Source organism: Salvelinus alpinus, chromosome 3 (assembly GCF_045679555.1).
Source record: "Salvelinus alpinus chromosome 3, SLU_Salpinus.1, whole genome shotgun sequence".
In the NCBI taxonomy this organism is placed as follows: Eukaryota; Metazoa; Chordata; class Actinopteri; order Salmoniformes; family Salmonidae; genus Salvelinus; species Salvelinus alpinus.
In genome coordinates, this window is record NC_092088.1 from 65,012,408 (window position 1) to 65,033,161 (window position 20,754).

General features: G+C 40.2%; 1 protein-coding gene and 1 long non-coding RNA gene across 2 annotated transcripts; one reads left to right on the plus strand and one right to left on the minus strand.

Annotated features, from left to right (window-relative positions):
• The first annotated feature begins 1,097 nt into the window (after positions 1-1,097).
• Positions 1,098-13,547, plus strand: LOC139571126 (serine/threonine-protein kinase ICK-like). The gene is made up of 14 exons (XM_071393715.1): positions 1,098-1,214; positions 2,836-3,120; positions 4,567-4,621; positions 7,527-7,648; positions 7,791-7,870; positions 7,977-8,109; positions 9,788-9,959; positions 10,224-10,391; positions 10,672-11,019; positions 11,204-11,403; positions 11,479-11,639; positions 12,028-12,144; positions 12,275-12,382; positions 12,501-13,547. The coding sequence occupies exons 2-14, from the start codon at positions 3,020-3,022 to the stop codon at positions 12,653-12,655; spliced, it is 1,920 nt and encodes a 639-aa protein (XP_071249816.1). The 5' UTR covers positions 1,098-1,214; positions 2,836-3,019; the 3' UTR covers positions 12,656-13,547.
• Positions 13,548-17,701: 4,154 nt separating this feature from the next.
• LOC139571131 (uncharacterized) lies at positions 17,702-20,295 on the minus strand. Its single transcript, XR_011674239.1, has 5 exons — positions 19,857-20,295; positions 19,314-19,393; positions 19,015-19,093; positions 18,726-18,904; positions 17,702-18,281 (listed from the first exon to the last, which is right to left on the minus strand). It is a non-coding gene; the product is annotated as an uncharacterized lncRNA (long non-coding RNA).
• Between the last annotated feature and the right edge of the window lie 459 nt (positions 20,296-20,754).

Genomic DNA, 20,754 nt, shown 5'->3' on the forward strand with positions numbered 1-20,754 from the left:
TGACAGCTTTTGTGCCGAACCCACTAAGGTGTTTTAGATGTCAAGCTCATGGTCAGGTTGCAGCAGTCTGTAGGAGGGAGATTCTGAGATGTGAAAAGTGTGCAGGAGGGCATGGGACAAAGGAATTTGTAGTATCGGTGGATGTGTGTCAATTGTGGGGGTGCCCATGTTGCTGGGGATCAGAAGTGCCCGGTGTGAGACAGGTTGAGGTTGGCAGGGTGAGAGTAGAACAGACGGTATCTGATGCTGAGGCAGTGAAGAGAGTAGAGGATGATAGGTCAAGAGTGAGTAGTAGCTCTAGGCCAATACAGAGTGATACGAATTTGTGCTTCAGTAAGGTTGGCTTCTTAGCATTCATTGTCATGGTTATCAACTGTACTGCAGAAATGTTACATAAATCACAGAAGAGTTACAAGGTGTGTTGAACGAAAGACTCCCGTCCTCCCAGGCCGTCGGCCTGGTGTAGGATAATTTGATGAAATAGTGGTATATACAGTAGGCGTAGGGTTAGTTGGTGGTGCATTTTTCCCTTTCGCTCTTTTTATTTTTGTGTCACAAAATGTAATGTCATCGACCACACACTACCGCACAGTAAGTGGTGGCATGCACAAACAAAATGTTTGAATGCCATGATACCAAAGAAGAAGATCCTTCCTTAATAACCCATAGGAAGTCCCACCTACTACTTCAAAATGTTGAACGGTCTCAATGGCTCTGCCCATGCTAAATCAAGCTTTTGGACACTAGAGTCCTTTATCATTATCTATGGCTCCAACCAGGTGTTGGTGTCAGAATACAGTCAATGGTCAGAACAGAACAGAAAAGATGTTAGACTCCAGAGTGGCGCAGCGGTCTAAGGCACTGCATCTCAGTGCAAGAGGTGTCCCTGGTTCGAATCCAGGCTGCATCACATAGGGTGGTGCTCAATTGACCCAGCGTTGTTTGGGGTAGGCTGTCATTGTAAATAAAAAATCTGTTCTTATCTAATTATTTAAATTTAAAAAAAAATAGACAGGCTTCGTCATAAGTGGGAAGAACATCAAGAGGAAAGTCCAGTAGGTGGCGGTAATATAACATTGGTTGCCAAACACCACTGAAGAAGAATAGGCTACACCCTTGCCTTGGTGGTCGCGCAGCTGTGATTTGTTGTGATGTGAGGGTGGTTGACTATTGTAGTTCAGCGATGCTTTGTTATTCGAGTTGAAACAGAGTGGGTGAGCGTCTTTTACTCTTAATTTTTGTCATTATCAGCAGCAATCAAAGATTGATCGTGTGGTTAACGTTAGCTCGCTGCAGCATTGTTTTGTTTCTTGTTGCAGCAGTAAGTTATCTAGCAGTACTGCTAACTATGTAAACATGACATTATGGTCAGAAATCTTACCAGTTTTTTTTTTTTACACTTAATCTTATGCATGTCTTTTGGTAACGTTAGGTCACTAGCTAGCTAGTGATGAAATAGCTAGTCTCAAAGTATGTACTCTTAATTAGTAGTGTCCTACCGACAGTTGCAGCCCACAGTAGTTTTCAGTTGCAACTGGTTTCTGGCGGCCTTCTTCGCATAAACAGGTGTTCGGAACATGGTAGATAACTAATTACTGTAACACAGGTGGTCTGCCTCCGGTCTGTTAGTGTGGTAACACTAACCCTAGTCATTTAACCTTTCGTTTTTTATTTCTCGCTGATATGGAAGATATTCCTTATGTTTCCAAACCGTACCGCAAGCGATGCGTGTTCACGTTTAGAAAACCGATGCCTTCACCAATAGGCGCTAGAGATGTTAATTAACCTTTAACGAAAATACATTTGACCTGTCATGCTTAACAGTCCAAGTTAATTTGCATAATTTTGTGGAATGACATTGGTGCGTTTCGTTAGTGGTCATGTATCTTATTTATCACACGCGCCAGCATATAGAGCCGATTTAGGCATTGCCTAAAAAATAACAATTCTAAATGCAATCGCGTGTTTAACTGTTGTGATGGCCACGATTAAAACTAGTATTTTTTATTTATCCATCTCAACTCGTAATTAAAGCGCGCCTCCCATTTGCCATTCGAGTGCATATGCTATAGTCAACGGTAAGGCAGGCTGTCACCCACCATTATGCAATGTGAGCTTGAGGCTTTTTAACACTTTACTTCAAATAATGTTTTATCCTGATTCAAAGTAGCCTTGCCAAAATCCATCCACAGAAACGTGGAGGCAATTATTTTAGAGACTTCCTCATGCCTTTAACCAGCATTTCTCTCCTGTTTTATTGGTTTTCGTGTCAACTTTCTTTCGTTGTCCAGAAGCTGAAAGCACAATCCTAGGTCGTATTAGCAACTAACGTTAATCCTAGTCATATTAACAACTAATCATAGTTGTTGCTATTAGATGCCCCCTCCTTCAAAATGTATAACAGATGTTCATCTCTGACACATGTAACCGCTCACATTAGGTGCGCTGTTTAGAACGGTGTTTTCCCGCGAATTGCCTTTTGGCAAATGTTTGAAAATGACGTTTTATTAGCTTCTATTAGCTTGCATGCTCAACAGTAGTCTATATCCTATTGACTGTAAGATGATAGACTTGCTATTGTTGCATGTTTCCATTAAGCTCTTAAATTAAATTGGCCGTTCCTTGTATGCATGCATAGTCTTTTCTGGGTAAAAAATATTTGTTGACGGTTAAGGTTACTGAGGGTCAGTTAGTCGGCAGCAAAATTGACCGAAATTTGCATTCCTAAATTAGGTGCTAAAGGTAGTTAGCATCTACCAAGTGTATATTTTCCCTCTGTGATTTTATTGCTGGTTTTCTGGCTTCCTCTAATGACATCCCATCCCTTCTCCTCAGGAAGAGGCAAGAAGCCCATGACAACATGAGTCCTGCAGCTGTGCCTGTGGTCCACTGCTGTTGTCACAGGAAAATCTGGTTACACTCAACAGATGCAGGGGGCTTCAAGCCTGCCACCTCTGTGTTCCTCCTGCCCATAGTGATCTGATCTTCCCCTAGGCAATGGCGAGGAGAGGGCAGCGCCATGAATAGATACACCACTCTCAGGCAGCTCGGGGATGGCACCTACGGCTCAGTCATCCTCGGCCGCAGCCTGGAATCAGGGGAACTAGTCGCCATTAAGAAGTGAGTGTAGGGCACATTGTCATTGAAAAAATATGTCTGATCTCTGTTTGCCTATCCAGTACATCCTTGCAGGGTTGGTAGCTAGTGTAGGCTACATATTATCCTCTGGTAGCTAAATTGAAGGGCTTTAGCCTACAAGTGGTTGTAGCTGCTAAGCCGTGTAGAAAATGAGCTGCCAGTGCCTGTGGGATTTGCTAGGAATGGCATTAGCAGGTGGCCACTCCCACAGTATGTGTGGTTAACCTGACAGCTGGCTAGACCGATGTGTAGACAAATAAAAGTGCACGGATGACTGACAGGCCCACCCATTTAGCTGATAAAAAAAGCATCTCGGTGGGTACGGTACCTTTGGGCGGCACCATAAAAGCCTCTGGATTCTATTTATAGCTTTGACAGGAAATGTGTGGGTCAGCCGCAGACGAGCAGCATAAATCCAAGCTAATAAATCAATGGCTAGTATGACATTACTATCTGTTCCAGCTGGCGGATAGCTGTTGATATGTAGGTAGTGTTAAGGGTAAACAGCACATTTTTGACCATGGAGCAAAACATTTATTTAATTTAACAGCATTTTCTAAATTCCAACGAACCACCTGCAACTAGCTATGGAAGTTTAGAAGACAGCGGTGGCTTCCAAGTCGGGAATTGAGAAAGTAGCCTATTGCCAAATAAAGGTTGGTTGTAAAGCAACGCTACTGTACCTGTAGACTTTGTCATTGCGCTAACGCTAGTTAGGATTGGCTCGTGAAACTACCACTAACTTCCTTCATACCCATATATGCAGGGATATAAAAATGTTATCCACAAGTTCGTCTGACTCTGGGCAGGTAGAACTTGCCAGAATCATGCAGTATCCCTCACTACCAACGTATCAGCGGCTATCTGCCAGCTGGAACAGATAGTAATGTCGGACTAGCCATTATTAGCTGCGTAAATCCATGATGTTGGTGGTTTCTCTGTCTTGAGATTGAAATAGAGAAGGCCTACATGTTATGAACATGTTTGGTGTTTTCAATCATATATTTTACGCACTACGTATTCATCTCTTAAGACTCAAACTTCTTATATCAATTAAGAGTCCCAGTATGTTTTATAATAAAAAGGATCTATGATGTCTGTCCTTTTTATTAAAAGGATAATAAAGCCCTTTGACAATGAAGCCCTTTATCTACTTCCCTGGAGTAAGATGAACTTGTGGATACCAGTTTTATTTCCCAAGGAAGTTGCTAAGTAGCATTAGCGCTATTGCTGGTAGATACCTCAGACTTCCAGTGATTGCTCTAATGCTAGTTAGCATTGGCTTCCAAAACTTCCTTCATACTGGATGCAGAGACATGAAAATGGTATCCATTAGTTCTTCTGACTCTGGGAAAGTAGATAACGGGCTTCATTGCCAAAAATCCCTTTAAGTTAAGCTAATCGTGAATGATTGCAAATTTGTTTCAGAATGAAGAGAAAGTTCTACTCATGGGAAGAATGCATGAATCTTCGTGAGGTCATAGTAAGTGCTCCTTTCCAGATATGATGCTTGTGGGTAAAATGCTCCACCTATTGATTCCAAAACATGGAAACATAATAAATACAACCTACCACAGCTGTTAACTGTTTCACTTGTTACAGTTTTTGTATGACTATTTAAATTCCACCTCAGCTCAGAACCACAGAAACCAGCACAAGTAATCTAGAAGGGGATTCTTCTGTGTACTGCCCTTGGATTTGAACTCTAGATCCTGTGCCAGACATTCATTCCTTACTTCAGAGCTTGGTACCAAAGAAGCATATTAGAATAATCCAGCCCCTGAGGGATCTTAGTTGGAATGTCAACTGTAAATAGCATGTGCCACCACCAAGACCCATAATGACTTTCCCTTCTAAGAAAATATGGCATGCTGAAAGTTGCCTCCATTACTGTCCAGTGCATGGGAAAACTGAGTCCTGCTTCACCCGTTTACTGTGGCTTGTATTTATTATGGATCCCCATTAGCTTCTGCCAAGGCAGCAGCTACTCTTCCTGGGGTCCAGCAAAATTAAGGCAGTTTATACAATTTTAAAAACATTACAATACATTCATTCACAACCCACTGTGTGTCTTCAGGCCCCTACGCTACCACATATCTACAGTACTAAATCCACGTGTGTGTTATTGTTTGTGTTATGTTATTGTTGCTTCACAGTCCCTACTATTCCATAAGGTGTTTTTTATTTATTTTTTATCTGTTTTTAAATCTAATTTTACTGCTTGCATCAGTTACTTGATGTGGAATAGAGTTCCATGTAGTCATTGCTCTATGTAGTACTGTGCGCCTCCCATAGTCTGTTCTGGACTGTGAAGAGACCTCTTGTGGGGTATGCATGGGTGTCTGAGCTGTGTGCCAGTAGTTCAGTCAGACAGCTCAGTGCATTCAACATGTCAATACCTCTCATGAATACAAGTAGTGATGAAGTCGATCTCTCCTCCACTTTGAGCCAGGAGAGATTGACATGCATATTATTAATATTAGCTCTCTGTTTACATCCAAGGGCCAGCCGTGCTGCCCTGTTCTGAGCCAATTGCAATTTTCCTAAGTCGTTTTTCGTGGCTCCTGACCACATGACTGAACAGTAGTCAAGGTGTGACAACTAGGGCCTGTAGGACCTGCCTTGTTGATAGTGTTGTTAAGAAGGCAGAGCAGCACTTTTTATTATGGACATACCTCTCCCCATCTTAGTTACTGTTGTATCAATATGTTTTGACCATGACAGTTTACAATCCAGGGTTACTCCAAGCAGTTTAGTCATCTCAATTTCCACATTATTAATTACAAGATTTAGTTTAGGGTTTAGTAAATGATTTGTCCAAAATAAAATGCTTTTCGGTTTAGAAATATTTAGGGCTAACTTATTCCTTGCCACCCACTCTGAAACTAACTGCAGTTCTTTGTTAAGTGTTGCCGTCATTTCAGTTGCTGTAGTAACTGACTTGTATAGTGTTGTCATCCGCATACATAGACACTGGCTTTACCAAAGTCAGTGGCATGTCATTAGTAAAGATTGAAAAAAGCAAGGTGCCTAAACAGCTACCCTGGGGATTTCCTGATTCTACCTGGATTATGTTTGAGAGACTTCCATTAAAGAACACCCTCTGTGTTCTGTTAGACAAGTAACTGTTTATCCACATTATAGCTGGGGGTGTAAAGCCATAACAAGTTTTTCCAGCAGTAGACTATGATCGATAACGTCAAAAGCTCCACTGAAGTCTAACAAGACAGCCCACACAATCTTTTTTCATCAATTTCTCTCAGCCAATCAGTGTTGTAACTTTAATGGGTTACAGAGTTAATGTTTAAGTTAATTCATCGAGCTCTATCTAAAGATATTTGTAATTGTATTAGAATTTGTGTGTTGGAGATTGAGAGAACTACATACATATTTTGTACTGGTTAGTATTGAATTAGGCTTTTGACTGCAAGTTCCAGAATGCCTTGCGACAGGAAGTAGAGAGCGAACACGCTAGTTAAGTACAATTGACAGGTGATTATCCTGACTCCTTTGCGCTAGCAACTCATTATTCATTGTTCTGTAGAGTCTAAAGTTTGTAAATGTAACGTGCAAAAGTATTATTACTAAAATAAGCTTTCATATCAAACCCAACGTCCCGAGTCATTACTTTGAAGATAGTTATTCTATAATCAGTCATTTGTGTAAGTGCTGTGCTTGTTGAGTGTCCTTCCCTATAAGCTTGCTGAAAGTCTGTTTACTGTGAAATAGCATTGTATCTGGTCAAACAACACCATTTTTCCCCTCAGAAGTTTACTAAGGGTTGGCAACAGGCTGCTTGGTCGGCTATTTGAGCCAGTAAAGGGGGCTTTACTATTCTTGGGTAGTGGAATGACTTTAGCTTCCCTCCAGGCCTGAGGGCACACACTTGAAGATGTGGCAATATCGTGTGCTATTATCCCCAGTCATTTTTCATCCAGATTGTCAGACCCCGGTGGCTTGTCATTGTTGAGCTGCCCTGGTTTGCTTAAAACATTAAGAAGCATAAACAATCACTAATGGCTGCACTTTTAGAAATACCAGTTGTCTCCCACACTGTACCCAAGATGATATACAGGTTATTATATATATTTTTAATTTGACCTTTTATTTATCCAGGTGAGTCGATTAAGAACAAATTCTTTTTTACAATGACATCCTGGCCAGTGACCAAAGGGAAGTGCTTTGATTGTCAAACCATGTTTTGATTTTGAACAAACATGTTTTGTATGGCAGGTTTAAGGGTGAGGCCTTCAATGTGTTAATGTTTTATGTATCGAAGTCTTTCATGGAGTGTTGCAGAGCTGTTTTTGATGATATACAGATTGAGGTGATTTCTTTATGCCTGTTCTTGATTGCTGAGGTACAATCTAATTTGTTCCTTCTTTCAGTCCTTGAAGAAACTCAACCATGCGAATGTGGTCAAACTCAAGGAGGTTATAAGGGAAAATGACCACTTGTACTTTGTGTTTGAATACATGAAGGAGAACTTGTATCAACTAATGAAAGACAGGTAAATACATTTTTTTATTTTTTATCACACAGCCTAAATATAGGATATTTGAAATGGGTTCAATGCTTTGGGGATACATTTTCTCAGTATGTCAGTAGGTCAAAATCATGGCTCATGTATTGTTATTTGTATCATGTTACAGGTCTCGGCTGTTCCCTGAATCTGCTGTGCGAAATATTATGTTCCAGATACTGCAGGGATTAGCATTTATTCATAAGCATGGTATGATCCACTGTATACTAGCATGGAGATGTTTTTTAGTTGCACATTTTCTATAAATGAGGTACACTTGTTACTTTGTATGCTCGCTGTATGATTTTCCCCTCAGGATTCTTTCACAGGGATATGAAACCTGAGAACCTTCTGTGCATGGGACCAGAGCTGGTGAAAATAGCTGACTTTGGGCTTGCCCGTGAGATAAGATCTCGGCCGCCGTACACAGACTATGTTTCAACAAGATGGTTAGTTTTGTTACCTCCATATGATGTGTCTGTGACACCATTTTGTGATTGATCAAGTTCTGTCTTACTGATCAATCTGAATTTATTGGTCTCCTTTTCTGTCAGCTTGTGACAACATGATTCCTCTTGTATTTTCTCTCACGTGAAGCATCAACCAGCCTATAAAGCCTTTCTCCCTTCCTTGTGTTGAGACCTTAGACTGCTGCTCTATGTACAGTCATTGAACACTGTTCACTTTAATGTTTACGTAATGTCTATTGTTCTAAAATCGTTTCTGTAGTTAGACAAAGATAAGATTAGCATTCCTGCAACATTATACTGTTTGAATTTGATTTAAACCAATTGATTACTCACTTTATGTATAGTGCATTCGGAAAGTATTCAGACCCCTTGACGTTTTTCACATTTTGTTACGGTACAGCCTTATTCTAAAATGTATTAAATATATTTTTTTCCTCCATTAACCTACACACAATACCCACCAATAACATGGTGGCCTCCATCATTCTTAAATGGAAGAAGTTTAGACCCGACCAAGACTCTTCCTAGAGCTGAGTAATAGAGTTCGTCTGTGGAGATGGGAGAACCTTCCAGAAGGACAACCATCTCTGCAGCCCTCCATCAATCAGGCCTTTATGGCAGTGGCCAGATGGAAGCCACTCCTCAAACAAGATTCTCTGGTCTGATGAAACCAAGATTGAACGCTTTGGGCCGAGGCCAAGTGTCACGTCTGGTGGAAACTCGGCACTATCCCTACGGTGAAACATAGTGGTGGCAGCATGCTGTGGGGATGTTTTTCAGCGGTAGTGACTGGGAGACTAGTCAGGATCGAGGGAAAGATGAACGGAGCAAAGTACAGAAATCCTTGATGAAAACCTGCTCCAGAGTTCTCAGGACCTCAGACTGGGGCGAAAGTTCACTTCCAACAGGACAACGACCCTAAGCACACAGCCAAGACAACGCCGGAGTGGCCTCGGGACAAGTTTCTGAATGTCCTTGAGTGGCCCAGCCAGAGTCCGGATTTGAAACCAATTGAACATCTCTGGAGAGAACTGGCAGAGCTTGAGAAGAATGGGAGAAACTCCCCAAATACAGGTGTGCCAAGCTTGTAGCGTCATACCCAAGAAGACCTGAGGCTGTAATCGCTGCCAAAGGTGCTTCAACAAAGTACTGAGGAAAGAGTCTGAATACTTATGTAAATGTATTATTTAAATAAAATAAAATAAAAATTATGAATTTGCGACAATTTCTAATGACCTGTTTTTGCTTTGTCATTGTGGGGTATTGTGTGTAGATTGATGAGGGGGGAAAAAACATTTAATCAATTTTAAAACAAGGCTGTAACGTAACAAAATGTGGGAAAAGTCAAGGTGTCTGAATAATTTCCGAATGCACTGTACATACAGTATTCTCGACATGGATCATCCTATATAACTACTGCTATACATAACTTTTTCCCTATTTGTCTATACATCCCAAGTATATCCCGGACTCTGACATTGCTAGTTCTGATATTTGTTTCTTCTTTTTTAGGGGGAGGGGGGGATTATTTGTGTATTACTATGGTTCTGTTAGACATTTACTGCATTGCTGGAGTTAGGAACAAAGGCATTTCCCTTTACCTGCTTTAACATCTGCTAATCTGTGTATGCGACAAACTTTTTGATTTGATATCCAGGTACAGAGCTCCAGAGGTGCTGCTGAGGTCCACCACCTACAGCTCTCCTATAGACCAGTGGGCCGTTGGCTGCATTATGGCAGAGCTCTACACCCTCAGGCCTCTGTTCCCAGGCTCCAGTGAAGTGGACACCATCTTCAAAATTTGCCAAGTCTTGGGAACTCCAAAGAAGGTAGCCTTGTTTTCTGGGGCTGTTAGATCCAGTATATCAACCTGATTATAAGCTATACTGTCCTCACATCTTCATGTAGAATGTATCATGGTGTTGTTAAATGCATAATTCAAACCTCACTGAAGATGTGATTGGTCTTGTGTGACATGCTTTTGAAATTAAACTTTTTCTCAGATTATTTGTCATAACATTTGTTATTATTTTTTTCTGTATGGTGAAATTTAAGCAGTTCAATAATATATTTTTTTAATCCACTTCCTCTAGAATGACTGGCCAGAGGGCTTCCAGTTGTCGGTAGCCATGAATTTCCGCTGGCCTCAATGTGTCCCCAGTAATCTGAGGAGTCTGATCCCTAACGCCAGTACTGAGGCCATCCACCTCATGAGAGACCTACTCCAGTGGGACCCTAAGAAGAGGCCAGCCTCTGCACAGGTAGCTAACCCTGGCTGGGGCATATCTCTGTTATAAACTGTACTAAAAGAAATGTTGAGAATGGATCCATATGAACATGCATGCATCTGTACAATAGTTATTTTAACATCCACCAATAGAGTGGTGAATACTGAATTAATTAATAGATCTACAGCTATGTTAGCTTGTGCATAGCTAAACAATTTGAGATATTCTAACATTTAATGGCATGTTGGCTGATTAATATGTCCTGCTTAGGGCTCAATGGAAACCAATCAATCATTTTATTCTCCATTTGCAGGCCCTCAGGTACTCGTACTTCTATGTGGGTCAGGCGTTGGGTACTCCTCAGCAGATCCTGGAGCAGGGCAGGCCTCAGCCTGGTCCTCTACCTCCACAATCATCACAGCAGCATCAACCACTGCTGCTCAAACCAGTGCCCCCTCCCCAGTCAGTGCCCCCAAATCCACATTTCACCTCGTCCAGGCCCCTGCAACAGATCGAACGAGCCCCTACCCTGGTTCCATTATACCAGAGGCACACAGAGCTGCTGCGAGAGCAGCCCAACCGCATTGTGAAGCAGGAGGAGACTGCAAGAGTCCCAAAGACCCGTTTACCTTACATTGTTGATAAGAGCTTGCCGAGCCAGGTGAGTTTGCAGTCATCAACCAGGGCTAGCTGAGCACGAATGCTTGTCATCAGTGTAAACCTGTCATTAGATGTTAGAATACCTTGTTAAATTCATCCAAAATTCAATGGCTAGGCATGCAAAGTTGATAAAATGTAATTGAACCATTTTGCTTCTTTGTTAATACACTATTTCCTTTTTCCAGTTGACCCAGGAGGCTGAAAATGCCAACTTAAGCTATCAGGTGAAACCTAAGGGTGGAGGACGCCGGCGATGGGGCCACGGCTCAGGCCTTTTAAAGGGTGACGGCTGGGATGACTTTGAGGACACAGAGTTGACCTCTCTAAATGCTCTGTGCAAAACAAACTTTCCTACTGAAAAACGAAGAGAGGAGACGTTGAGCAGGTGAGACTGTCCCCATGTGTTATCAGTTTGATATTTTCAGATAAAGGCTTTATGTATTTCTTCTTTGTCTTTCAGGTACGGAAATGTTTTGGATTTCAGCAACCCCAAAGTTAAGGGGCAGGTGTCGACAGGTGACAATGCACCTTTGAATCTGAACAAGGCCATGTCCTACCAGGAGCCTTTGAGGACAGCCTCTGCCAAACAGCATTACTTGAAGCAGTCAAGATATCTACCAGGTAGAAAATACAAAAACATTACCTTCTTTACAAATTCATATTTTCAGTAAGGAACATCTAGTTACTGTTATGTATATCATAAAATGGGGTCACTCGGCATTGAGCCTTTTTTATCAGTAAACTTTGAACTCGCTTTATTTGCCATTTGTCTACCAAATCAGAGACATATGCATGTACATGCTCTGATATAGAATGCCAAATGATTTTTTAAATCTGGGTGAAACTACATTATTTTCATCACTTGATTTACCAATCTAAGGATTGGTTAATGTTGCTGAGTCATGATGATTTAGTCTTGTTGAGCCACAAGGGGCAGCTTGTTGTGAATTAAGTTACATTGCAAACTTTCTCAACTTCTACTTCCTAATCTCTCCTATCTCACCCGCAGGTTTAAGTACCAAAAAGAATATGGCAATAAATTCCAACAAAGACTACAGTGAAAGCAACCTCTGGGGCAGCAGCAGTATTCCTGTAGGAGGGACGTTTCCTAGCAGAAACACTCATGGTAACGGTTTGGGTTGGGACCAATGTCCTGGCACCTGTCACCTTACTAAACAGAGGGCTGTGGTGTCTGTGTGTGTTTACAGTAAAAATATAACTTGAATGTCCTTTTATCTTTGATGGCCCAATTGCAGGTTCAAATACACTTCCAAGTGGATATGTACCATCCTATTTCAAAAAAGAGGTTGACTCTGCCGGCCAAAGAGTGCAACTTGGACCTATAGGGGACTCAACAGCATCAAGTGAGTGATCTTTGTAGTCTCAATGCATTTACATTTAAGTCATTTAGCAGACGCAATGCACAGTTGTCAATCCAGGCTTAGTGCTGTGTAATAATGTGGCTTGTCCCTGCTGTCATAGATTATGCAACCTGGAGGTCGTCAAGCAGAAGTCAGATGGGTGCCTCATCCTATGTGCCGTCACCCACCAAGACTACACCTGGCCTACGGTCTCGCCCCCCAGTACAGGCCATCCATGGGCGCACAGACTGGTCTGCCAAATATGGACACCGCTAGTGGCCTCTTTGGGGCACTTGTGTTATGGCCTGGTACAGATGTCTGTATTCCTGATTTCTCTTTTCCCTATAAAAGGAAAACATCAGTTTTTCATATCAAAGTATGTATGTGTTATACAGCAATAACCTTGGTTTTGTATTATTCTGTGTATATATTGTTCAATGTACAACCTTTTCAATGTATGTGTATTATATGGCTAAATGCACTCAGCAAAAAGTTGGTGTTATCACATGCAATAGATGTATTTTTTAATTTTGTTCGTGACAAATTCCCTACCAGGTTTGTTTATTGCATAGCTTTCTCACCCCCTTTGTTGCCTTTGTAGAATGTTTGTTCCATAGATTTTGTAAAACGCCTCCATGATGTTTAAATTACCTATCCAGTCTTTATGCATTTTATATTGCAAATATCACTGTGATATTTTGGCTGAGCCCTGTTTTTATGTTGCCGATTTGTCTTGTTTTTTTGTTCGAATATATTTTTCTTGGTGCTTTCTTTCATGAGACATTCTGTAATGCAATACAGGAAAACACTTGTATTTGATGCATTCTTTTAGATTTTATTCATTGTTTAAAAAAAATATTTAAAACAACTCTGTGCATATTTCAAGCAGAATTGCTAACACTAGCATTAATATGATCTTTGTATTGAATTACATGGCTCTTTTTTTATTGAGAGAGAAACCAAGTCAACAGTAGGGCCTATCTGCTGGGCCAAATTCTACAAACATATAACTGCCAGTTACCAAATGCCATTGCAAAATGTTTATTTATGTGGTATTGTAATGACACATTATTTTCTTGATAACTGTTTTTGGACAAGCTGTAAGGTCATGTCTTTGACATCAATTCTGTTTTGGTTTTATATTCAATAAACTCATTGGTGGATAGACTCTAATTGTGTTAATTGCTTTAATTTGATAATGCATCATCCAGAAACATCTCTTTCCCATAAAATATGTTTGAACTTTCAAACTAGTTTTCATTTGGAAGGCAGAAAGTTTGTTTTTTTTCACACAAAAAATTACTTTTGCATTTAAAACAGAACCCTACTCATTACTCCATGTGCATAATCTAGCCTAGGCTCACTTGTTCACACATTCAATAAGATTTAGTTAGCCCATCGCTTTAAATATTGAGAAAGACCCATACGAATTGTAGTTACGTTTTGAAATGTTAATATTTAAAAATGGCTTGTTATGACATCTCTTGAGGAAATGTAGACGCGAAATCGTCAGAGAAAATGTGATTTGTCTTGTAATGTTTATTCACAATATATGTGTTATTTTACCCATGATGCTACGCTGACATGCACATCTCCAGTCCTCCCATTGGGTTACCACAGCCACAGTAATAAACCCCGGCTATTTCTACAATTGTTCTTCTTAAAGCACATTGCCAACCTTGACCAAAAAACATTTTTAAATGTTTACGATATTTTGACATCTAAACACAAATATTCATCCTTAGTTAATTTTCTCAATCTAACGGCACAACCTAGATTCGAGTCAACGTCTTAAGTACTTGAACATGTTATTACTCCGACCTTGTGAAAGTGAAAAACGGACAAGTTTTCATTTTCGTCAAAAACAACTTTACACGGAAGGAGTGTCTGAGTTTTTCAGCCTGCACGGCCTTCAGTCTTTCGTTAAGGAGTAAGGTCGGGAGGTGCCAAGTTTTTCTTTATGTCGAAATAAATTATCCAACCCCAATATCACCCATAAAATGATGAATTAATTCAAGGTTTACGCTAATATGTTAATTCAATAGAGAATTCGGTCAGAAAAACATAGTTCAAACCCCATGTATCTACCATATATGGTTAAAAAGTTACTCTTGAGAATTTAGCTTGTCTAACTTCGAAGGTCAACTGACGAGCTAACTAGTAGCTGCAGGTTTGTGAGTGAAAACACGCTGAATACAAAACTAAATAGGAACTAAATATATATTTATTTATAATACTAAGAGACTACATTTCAATATCCACTCTCCAGGAAGACAATCTGTTCCTGTTTTCATTGTGTATTTCTAAATATTTCCCTTTAAATCACCATAGAAACATCCCCTCTCAACTATTGCTGCAAAGTTGACTCCTGTTTCAGTCATGTCTTTAGAACAGAGACCGCTTGAGGGTGACTGCTAGAATGATGGGCGCTGAAGAGGGAATGAGTGCTTCGTCGACTATGGGTGGTGATCCATGCCAGAATTAAGCCTCGTGAAGCTACTGATACCGCTCACCGAGTCACCTAATGTCTTCCTAGCGCTATAAAATACCGCCATGAATTAACATGGACTGTCAATGGAGACAAGTTTGTTTCTTACACGGAACCCAAACCGAAAGCGTGCGCTATCGTGCATACATTTATTTTGTCCCCCTACATCAAACTCAATCACTACAGCAGGTTAAAATATCAAAACAAATTCTGAACCAATGACATTAATTTGGGGACAGGTCAAAAAGCATTAAACATGTATGGAAATTTAGCTAGTTAGCTTGCACTTGCTAGCTAATTTGCCTTATTTAGCTAGCTTGCTGTTGCTAGCTAATTTGTCCTGGGATATAAACATTGAGTTGTTATTTTACCTGAAATGCACAAGGTCCTCTACTCCGGCAATTAATCCACACATAAAACGACCAACCGAATCGTTTCTAGTCATCTCTCCTCCTTCAGGCTTTTTCATCTTTGAATTTATATGGTGATCGCATCTAAACTATCATAGTATTACCACGATGACGGGCAAAACAGTTCGTCTTTCAATCACGCACGTGGGTATAACCAATGAGGAGATGGCACGTGGGTACCTGCTTCTATAAACCAATGAGGAGATGGGAGAGGCAGGATTTTCAGCGCGATCTGCGTCAGAAATAGAAAGGAGTTCTATTTTAGCACTTGGCATCGCAGACGCTTGTTGGCGCGCGCGAGCAGTGTGGGTGCAATAATTGAATAACATGGATTTCTACATTTATTTTGCGACGCACCTGACGTGTCCGGTCTGGTCAGCATGTAAGGCGTCAAACTGCCGACGCGTTCACGTCAAGTGATACGTACATGTTATGTAGACGTAGTATTCACATTGTGTTCACTTCGCGTCATGTATCAGTTTGCGTGTAAGTTTATTATAAAGGATCTTACCATGAACGCCTTAAAAACGTCTACATGTGTTACGAGCGACGTGTTAGTTTAAGTGTCTGTTTAGTTTATTATTAAAGATCTCACCATGAATGTCTTACAAACTTCTACATGTTCATTGCCAGAGTCATCTAATTTATTTAATTTTTTGATTTACTTGCACATCATCATCTGCACATCTATCACCCCAGTGTTAATGCTAAATTGTAATTATTCGCCACTATGGCCTATTTATTGCCTTACCTCCCTAATCTTACTACATTTGCACACACTGTACATAGATTTTTCTATTGTGTTATTGACTATGTTTTCTTATCTCATGTGTAATTCTGTGTTGTTGTTTTTGTCGTTCTGCTTTGCTTTATCTTGGCCAGGTCGCAGTTGTAAATGAGAACTTGTTAACTGGCCTACCTGGTTAAATAAAGGTGGGGGGGGAAATTGTATTTTTTTCCTAAATAGGGCTATAACCTCAATACAAAACCTATTAGGCTAGTTGATATCGTAGCCATCCACCATTACTGTGTAGATATGCCTATTTCTCACATCAATACAGACACAAGGGCTTCTTTGTTGGAGGTAGCCCTATTCAGAAACAAGAGGTAGCCTAGGTCTCTAGTGGCGCATTTAAAACAATTCGGAAGTCGGCAATCTCTGACTTCCAACTTCAGTAAGTTCAAGACAACTGGGACCTCAAAAAAAAAAAAATAGCTGACTGTGATTTTTGTTTTGTTTTAAATGGTCATCCAACTCGGAATTTCAATCAGAAACTCTGGCATCTTTCTCTGACCTGAAAATCCCTGATGTCATGATTAGACCCCGTTTTCCCCCCACATCCCAGTTTACCGGATTAACAGACACAATCACTGTCACCACGCAATCCTTAGGCTATACATTTCTGTGGAGATGTCTTATGGTTAAAAGCAAGGTTTGAATTGAGGGGGTATGTGAGGATATAGGCCTAACCCTTGTTATAGAGACAGGCAAAAAGCATATGCTACCACTTGTTTGCTTAGCCATAGGAAAATCAATGGTCCAGATGATATAAAGCAATCTAGGCTATAACAATGATTAACTACATGATTATTTCTGCTGTCTACTAGCCTATCGAAGATCTTGTTCAGCCTCAAATATCACAGGAAAATGTGGTTGGTTTATTAAATGCTCTGCAATTTAGAGCTCTGCCTACTGCAAAATACCAAAAAGTTAGAATCTTTATAGGTCTATACATAGACCAAACAGCTTAACAGATAAAAACATTTATCACTCAGGAGAATCCCATTGAATCAGGCTATTCATTTCAGTGCAGTTGCGTTCTTACGCATAACCTTAGACTAACCCGAACCGAAAACACCCCAGCCTGGTTTAGCCACAGATCATGATGAAGCCTAAACATTTCAGCTGTTTGTCATTGATTTAGGTGAATGCACCAATTTGTAAGTCGCTCTGGATAAGAGCGTCTGCTAAATGACTTAAATGTAAACGTAAATTTAGCCCACAATCGCCTACAGATTTGATACACATGAAGACCTATATTTAATCTGGATTTGACAAACAAAATCCGTACTAGGATCCCACATCATATTTGTTACCAATTAGGCTAAATGCATTCCTATTAATTTGCATAGGCTAAGCATTGCGATTGTTATTTACCATCTTCTGCTTTTCATGAATAAACAGGCATCAGGGTAAAACATAATATAATTTCAATGCCCCCCCAACCCACCACACACACATTGTTACTTACCTTACAGATCCCAGTCAGCTAATTTCCACTCCATTCATTTGCAAATACATTTTATTCATACACTGGCTTGTCTGGCTGGCATATTTTCATTTTAAACAGGCCTTCCCTTATCTACACTGAAATAATATTAGTCCTCTTTTTAATCATAATAAAGAATCATAGCTCATTCATACACCTTTGTGGTTGAATATATATTTATTGTAGGTCCTATGATACAACAATGAATAATGTTGAACTAACAAATACCATCAAGGGATACATTACAATAATAAAAACCTTATGAAACAGCTGTGAAAACCAATCTGGCAATATTTTAGATTTAAATACATAAACGTCAATTTTTTTTGGTACATGCGTGTCAATTTACTTTCAGATATTTTTGTACACTCACATGGCAATCATAGACTGAAATACTGAATTCTAGTGTGTGGAATAGAGAGGAGTTGGGTACTGTGTGGATGGGAGGTTCTGCCTGTCACATGTTTTTAACAGGTAGTCAGTCTTGGAAGGTGGACTCGATGAGGGGAACGGCAAAGTCCAGGCGCTGCTGCCCTCTTTGTTCTGAATGTTTGAAGTGCTAGTGTTTTTAGCTAATCTGTGCATCTCACATTATGTGCCCAGTATGATAGTTTTATTGCTCTTAGCAGATAATGACAATAACAGTAGCTGATGTAATGAAAAGTTAGAGGGTGGTTGGTTATGGAGGACATCAGGTGGATCCATGTCTGGGTGTTAGGCAGAACCCCTAGGTCCTGGAGAACAGGAGCAGAGTAAAGGGAAAAAGGTAGGAGAGACATACGTAAACAAGCCAACACACAGGTCAAAGGATTATCATGTATGTCAAAATACAGTTATTGAATGATTTAATTTAACTGTTTGATTAGACATGCAATAATGTTAATGGCAGACAGAAAAGAAAGGATACATGTCAATTTTTTATGTCAGTGGGGTTGCTGAGGGAGGTAAGGGATGGTCCCTGGAAAAGATAGAGATCAGTTGTGAGAGAAACTCCAGGGTGTTGTCATGACCACTGGAGTCATAGACCTTAACTACCTAACTGGAAGTGGTGGTTAGCCTTGAGATTGACTATTTGGAGAAATCCCTGGGCCAGTGATGGTACTGCTGACAACGTGGCAATGCCGCCCACCATGAGGCGGCAAATGCAAATAGTTATCATCTGAGATTTTTAGATTCACCTTAACGGATGTTGACCCCAGCTAGGAGCAAAAGAGCACCAAGCTTTCCCAGGTCTCACTTTCCTTTCGTCCTTCTTCCAAGCCAAGTCATTCGCCCAGATGTCGAAGCATTTGGTCCCCTTGATTCTCCTCCGGTGACTCTCCTTTTTCTCATGCGCCTTGTCCATGTTCAGTCTCACCTTGATTGATAATAGAAATAAATGCAATTATATTTCATATTATTACAAATGCATCTCTTATATCTCTTGGAAGGCCAGAAAATAAATTAACAGCAGACAATAATTTTTACCTGGTCAAAAACCTCCACATCCTTGCATGGAGGTGGTCCTCGAAGGCGTTCTGATCTGGTTCGACAACTTCCACCACATCTGGTGGAGTATCAGTGATCTCAAAGTACGTTATACAAAAATATCAATAGAAAAACACTAAGTCAATCACACATTTGTTATACTACAGTATAGGCAATAATTTTATATACAATTGCATCGTTTAACCCCAGTAAACAGCTGCGGCTCCCGTCTGAACAGCAGGCGATAAAGTGAATACTCTGGAGGCCTGGACGCTGCTGTTGTGTGCAAAGATAATTACCTTCTGGTTGTCCTTCTACAATTCCTGGTACCCGTCAAGGGACTTGCCCATGGCAGTCCCGTTGGTCCGTTCATCCAAACCTGGAGTCACCATACACGTTCACATTATATATAACTCACTGTACTATCAGTGTTAATTTCAAAAAACGTAATTACTGGACGCCTATGCGAAACATTGGTACAACCATTACATTATAAACCACTAACATGTAAACTGACATTGACTAAAACTAACTAGGCTGGAGCTAACTAGCACTTAGCCAAGCTAAATATGGTTAGCATCAAGCTAGAGAACTGTTAAACTAAAATAAAAGTTGTAAAATAAAAGTACAAAAATTCAGACATCTTAATTCCTTCTCTTACATGAAAACCATTAGCAACCTAGCCTAACTCCATTACTTACAATGGATAAAATACCAACCAGTTTTTCACTCGGTTAACACTCCCTTCAATTGCCTTCAAACATCATCAAACTCATGGACTATGTAATTAACCATGTTACCTCAATATTTTTGAGTCATATTGCACTTTGCACACTACATACCTGAATTAATTGGATAAAATTATGAGACGGAGAAACGTTAGTTTTCAGAACAAGTAATTCTCCATAATGAAGAAGAAATGTGAAAGATCTCACTAACGCACTCCATTGACGCCACAGCTCCCCTAGCGGCAGTAATTATATACATACATTAAATGCAAATACCTGGGAGGCAAAATAAATAAAATAAAACATACAAAACATGACCATACATATGTGTGTGTGTCACATATACACATGGCATATACTTAAGTACCACCTTGATATCTCTGATCTGCTTGCCTCAATAAATTAATGCTAGAACATTGGTACCCAGGATTAGCTATTTGTATCTAGTCTCCTAATAATTGCATAACGGTTCAAGTTAGACACGTTATCTTTTGTTTGCATGTTTTTCTTTTTTTAATTAGACCTTTATTTAACTAGGCAAGTCAGTTAAGAACAAATTCTTATTTACAATGACGACCTACCCTGGCCAAACCCTAACGACGCTGGGCCAATTGTGCGCTGCCCTATTGGACTCCCAATCACAGCCGGTTGTGAAACAGCCTGGAAACAAACCAAGGTCTGTAGTGACGCCTCTAGCACTGAGATGCAGCCCCAAGCATGTCTTTTTTTGGGGGGTCCTGTCAATGTTGACTGATCAGAAATGCCTCAGCACACATAAAAGGTTACTGTGCAAATGTGTGCTAAAAGTGGGGATGTTTCACAGTTTTTCTGATTATCTTAACTCACCACCACCAATGAATTAGATTTTTTACAGAAAACCACAGAACCACCAGTGCAATATAGGCCTACACTCAGTTAAAAAGGTGCTATCTACAAACTACCAGGATTCTTCTGCTGTCCCCATAGGATAACCCTTTTTGGTTCCAGGTAGAACCCCTTCTGTGTCTAGGTA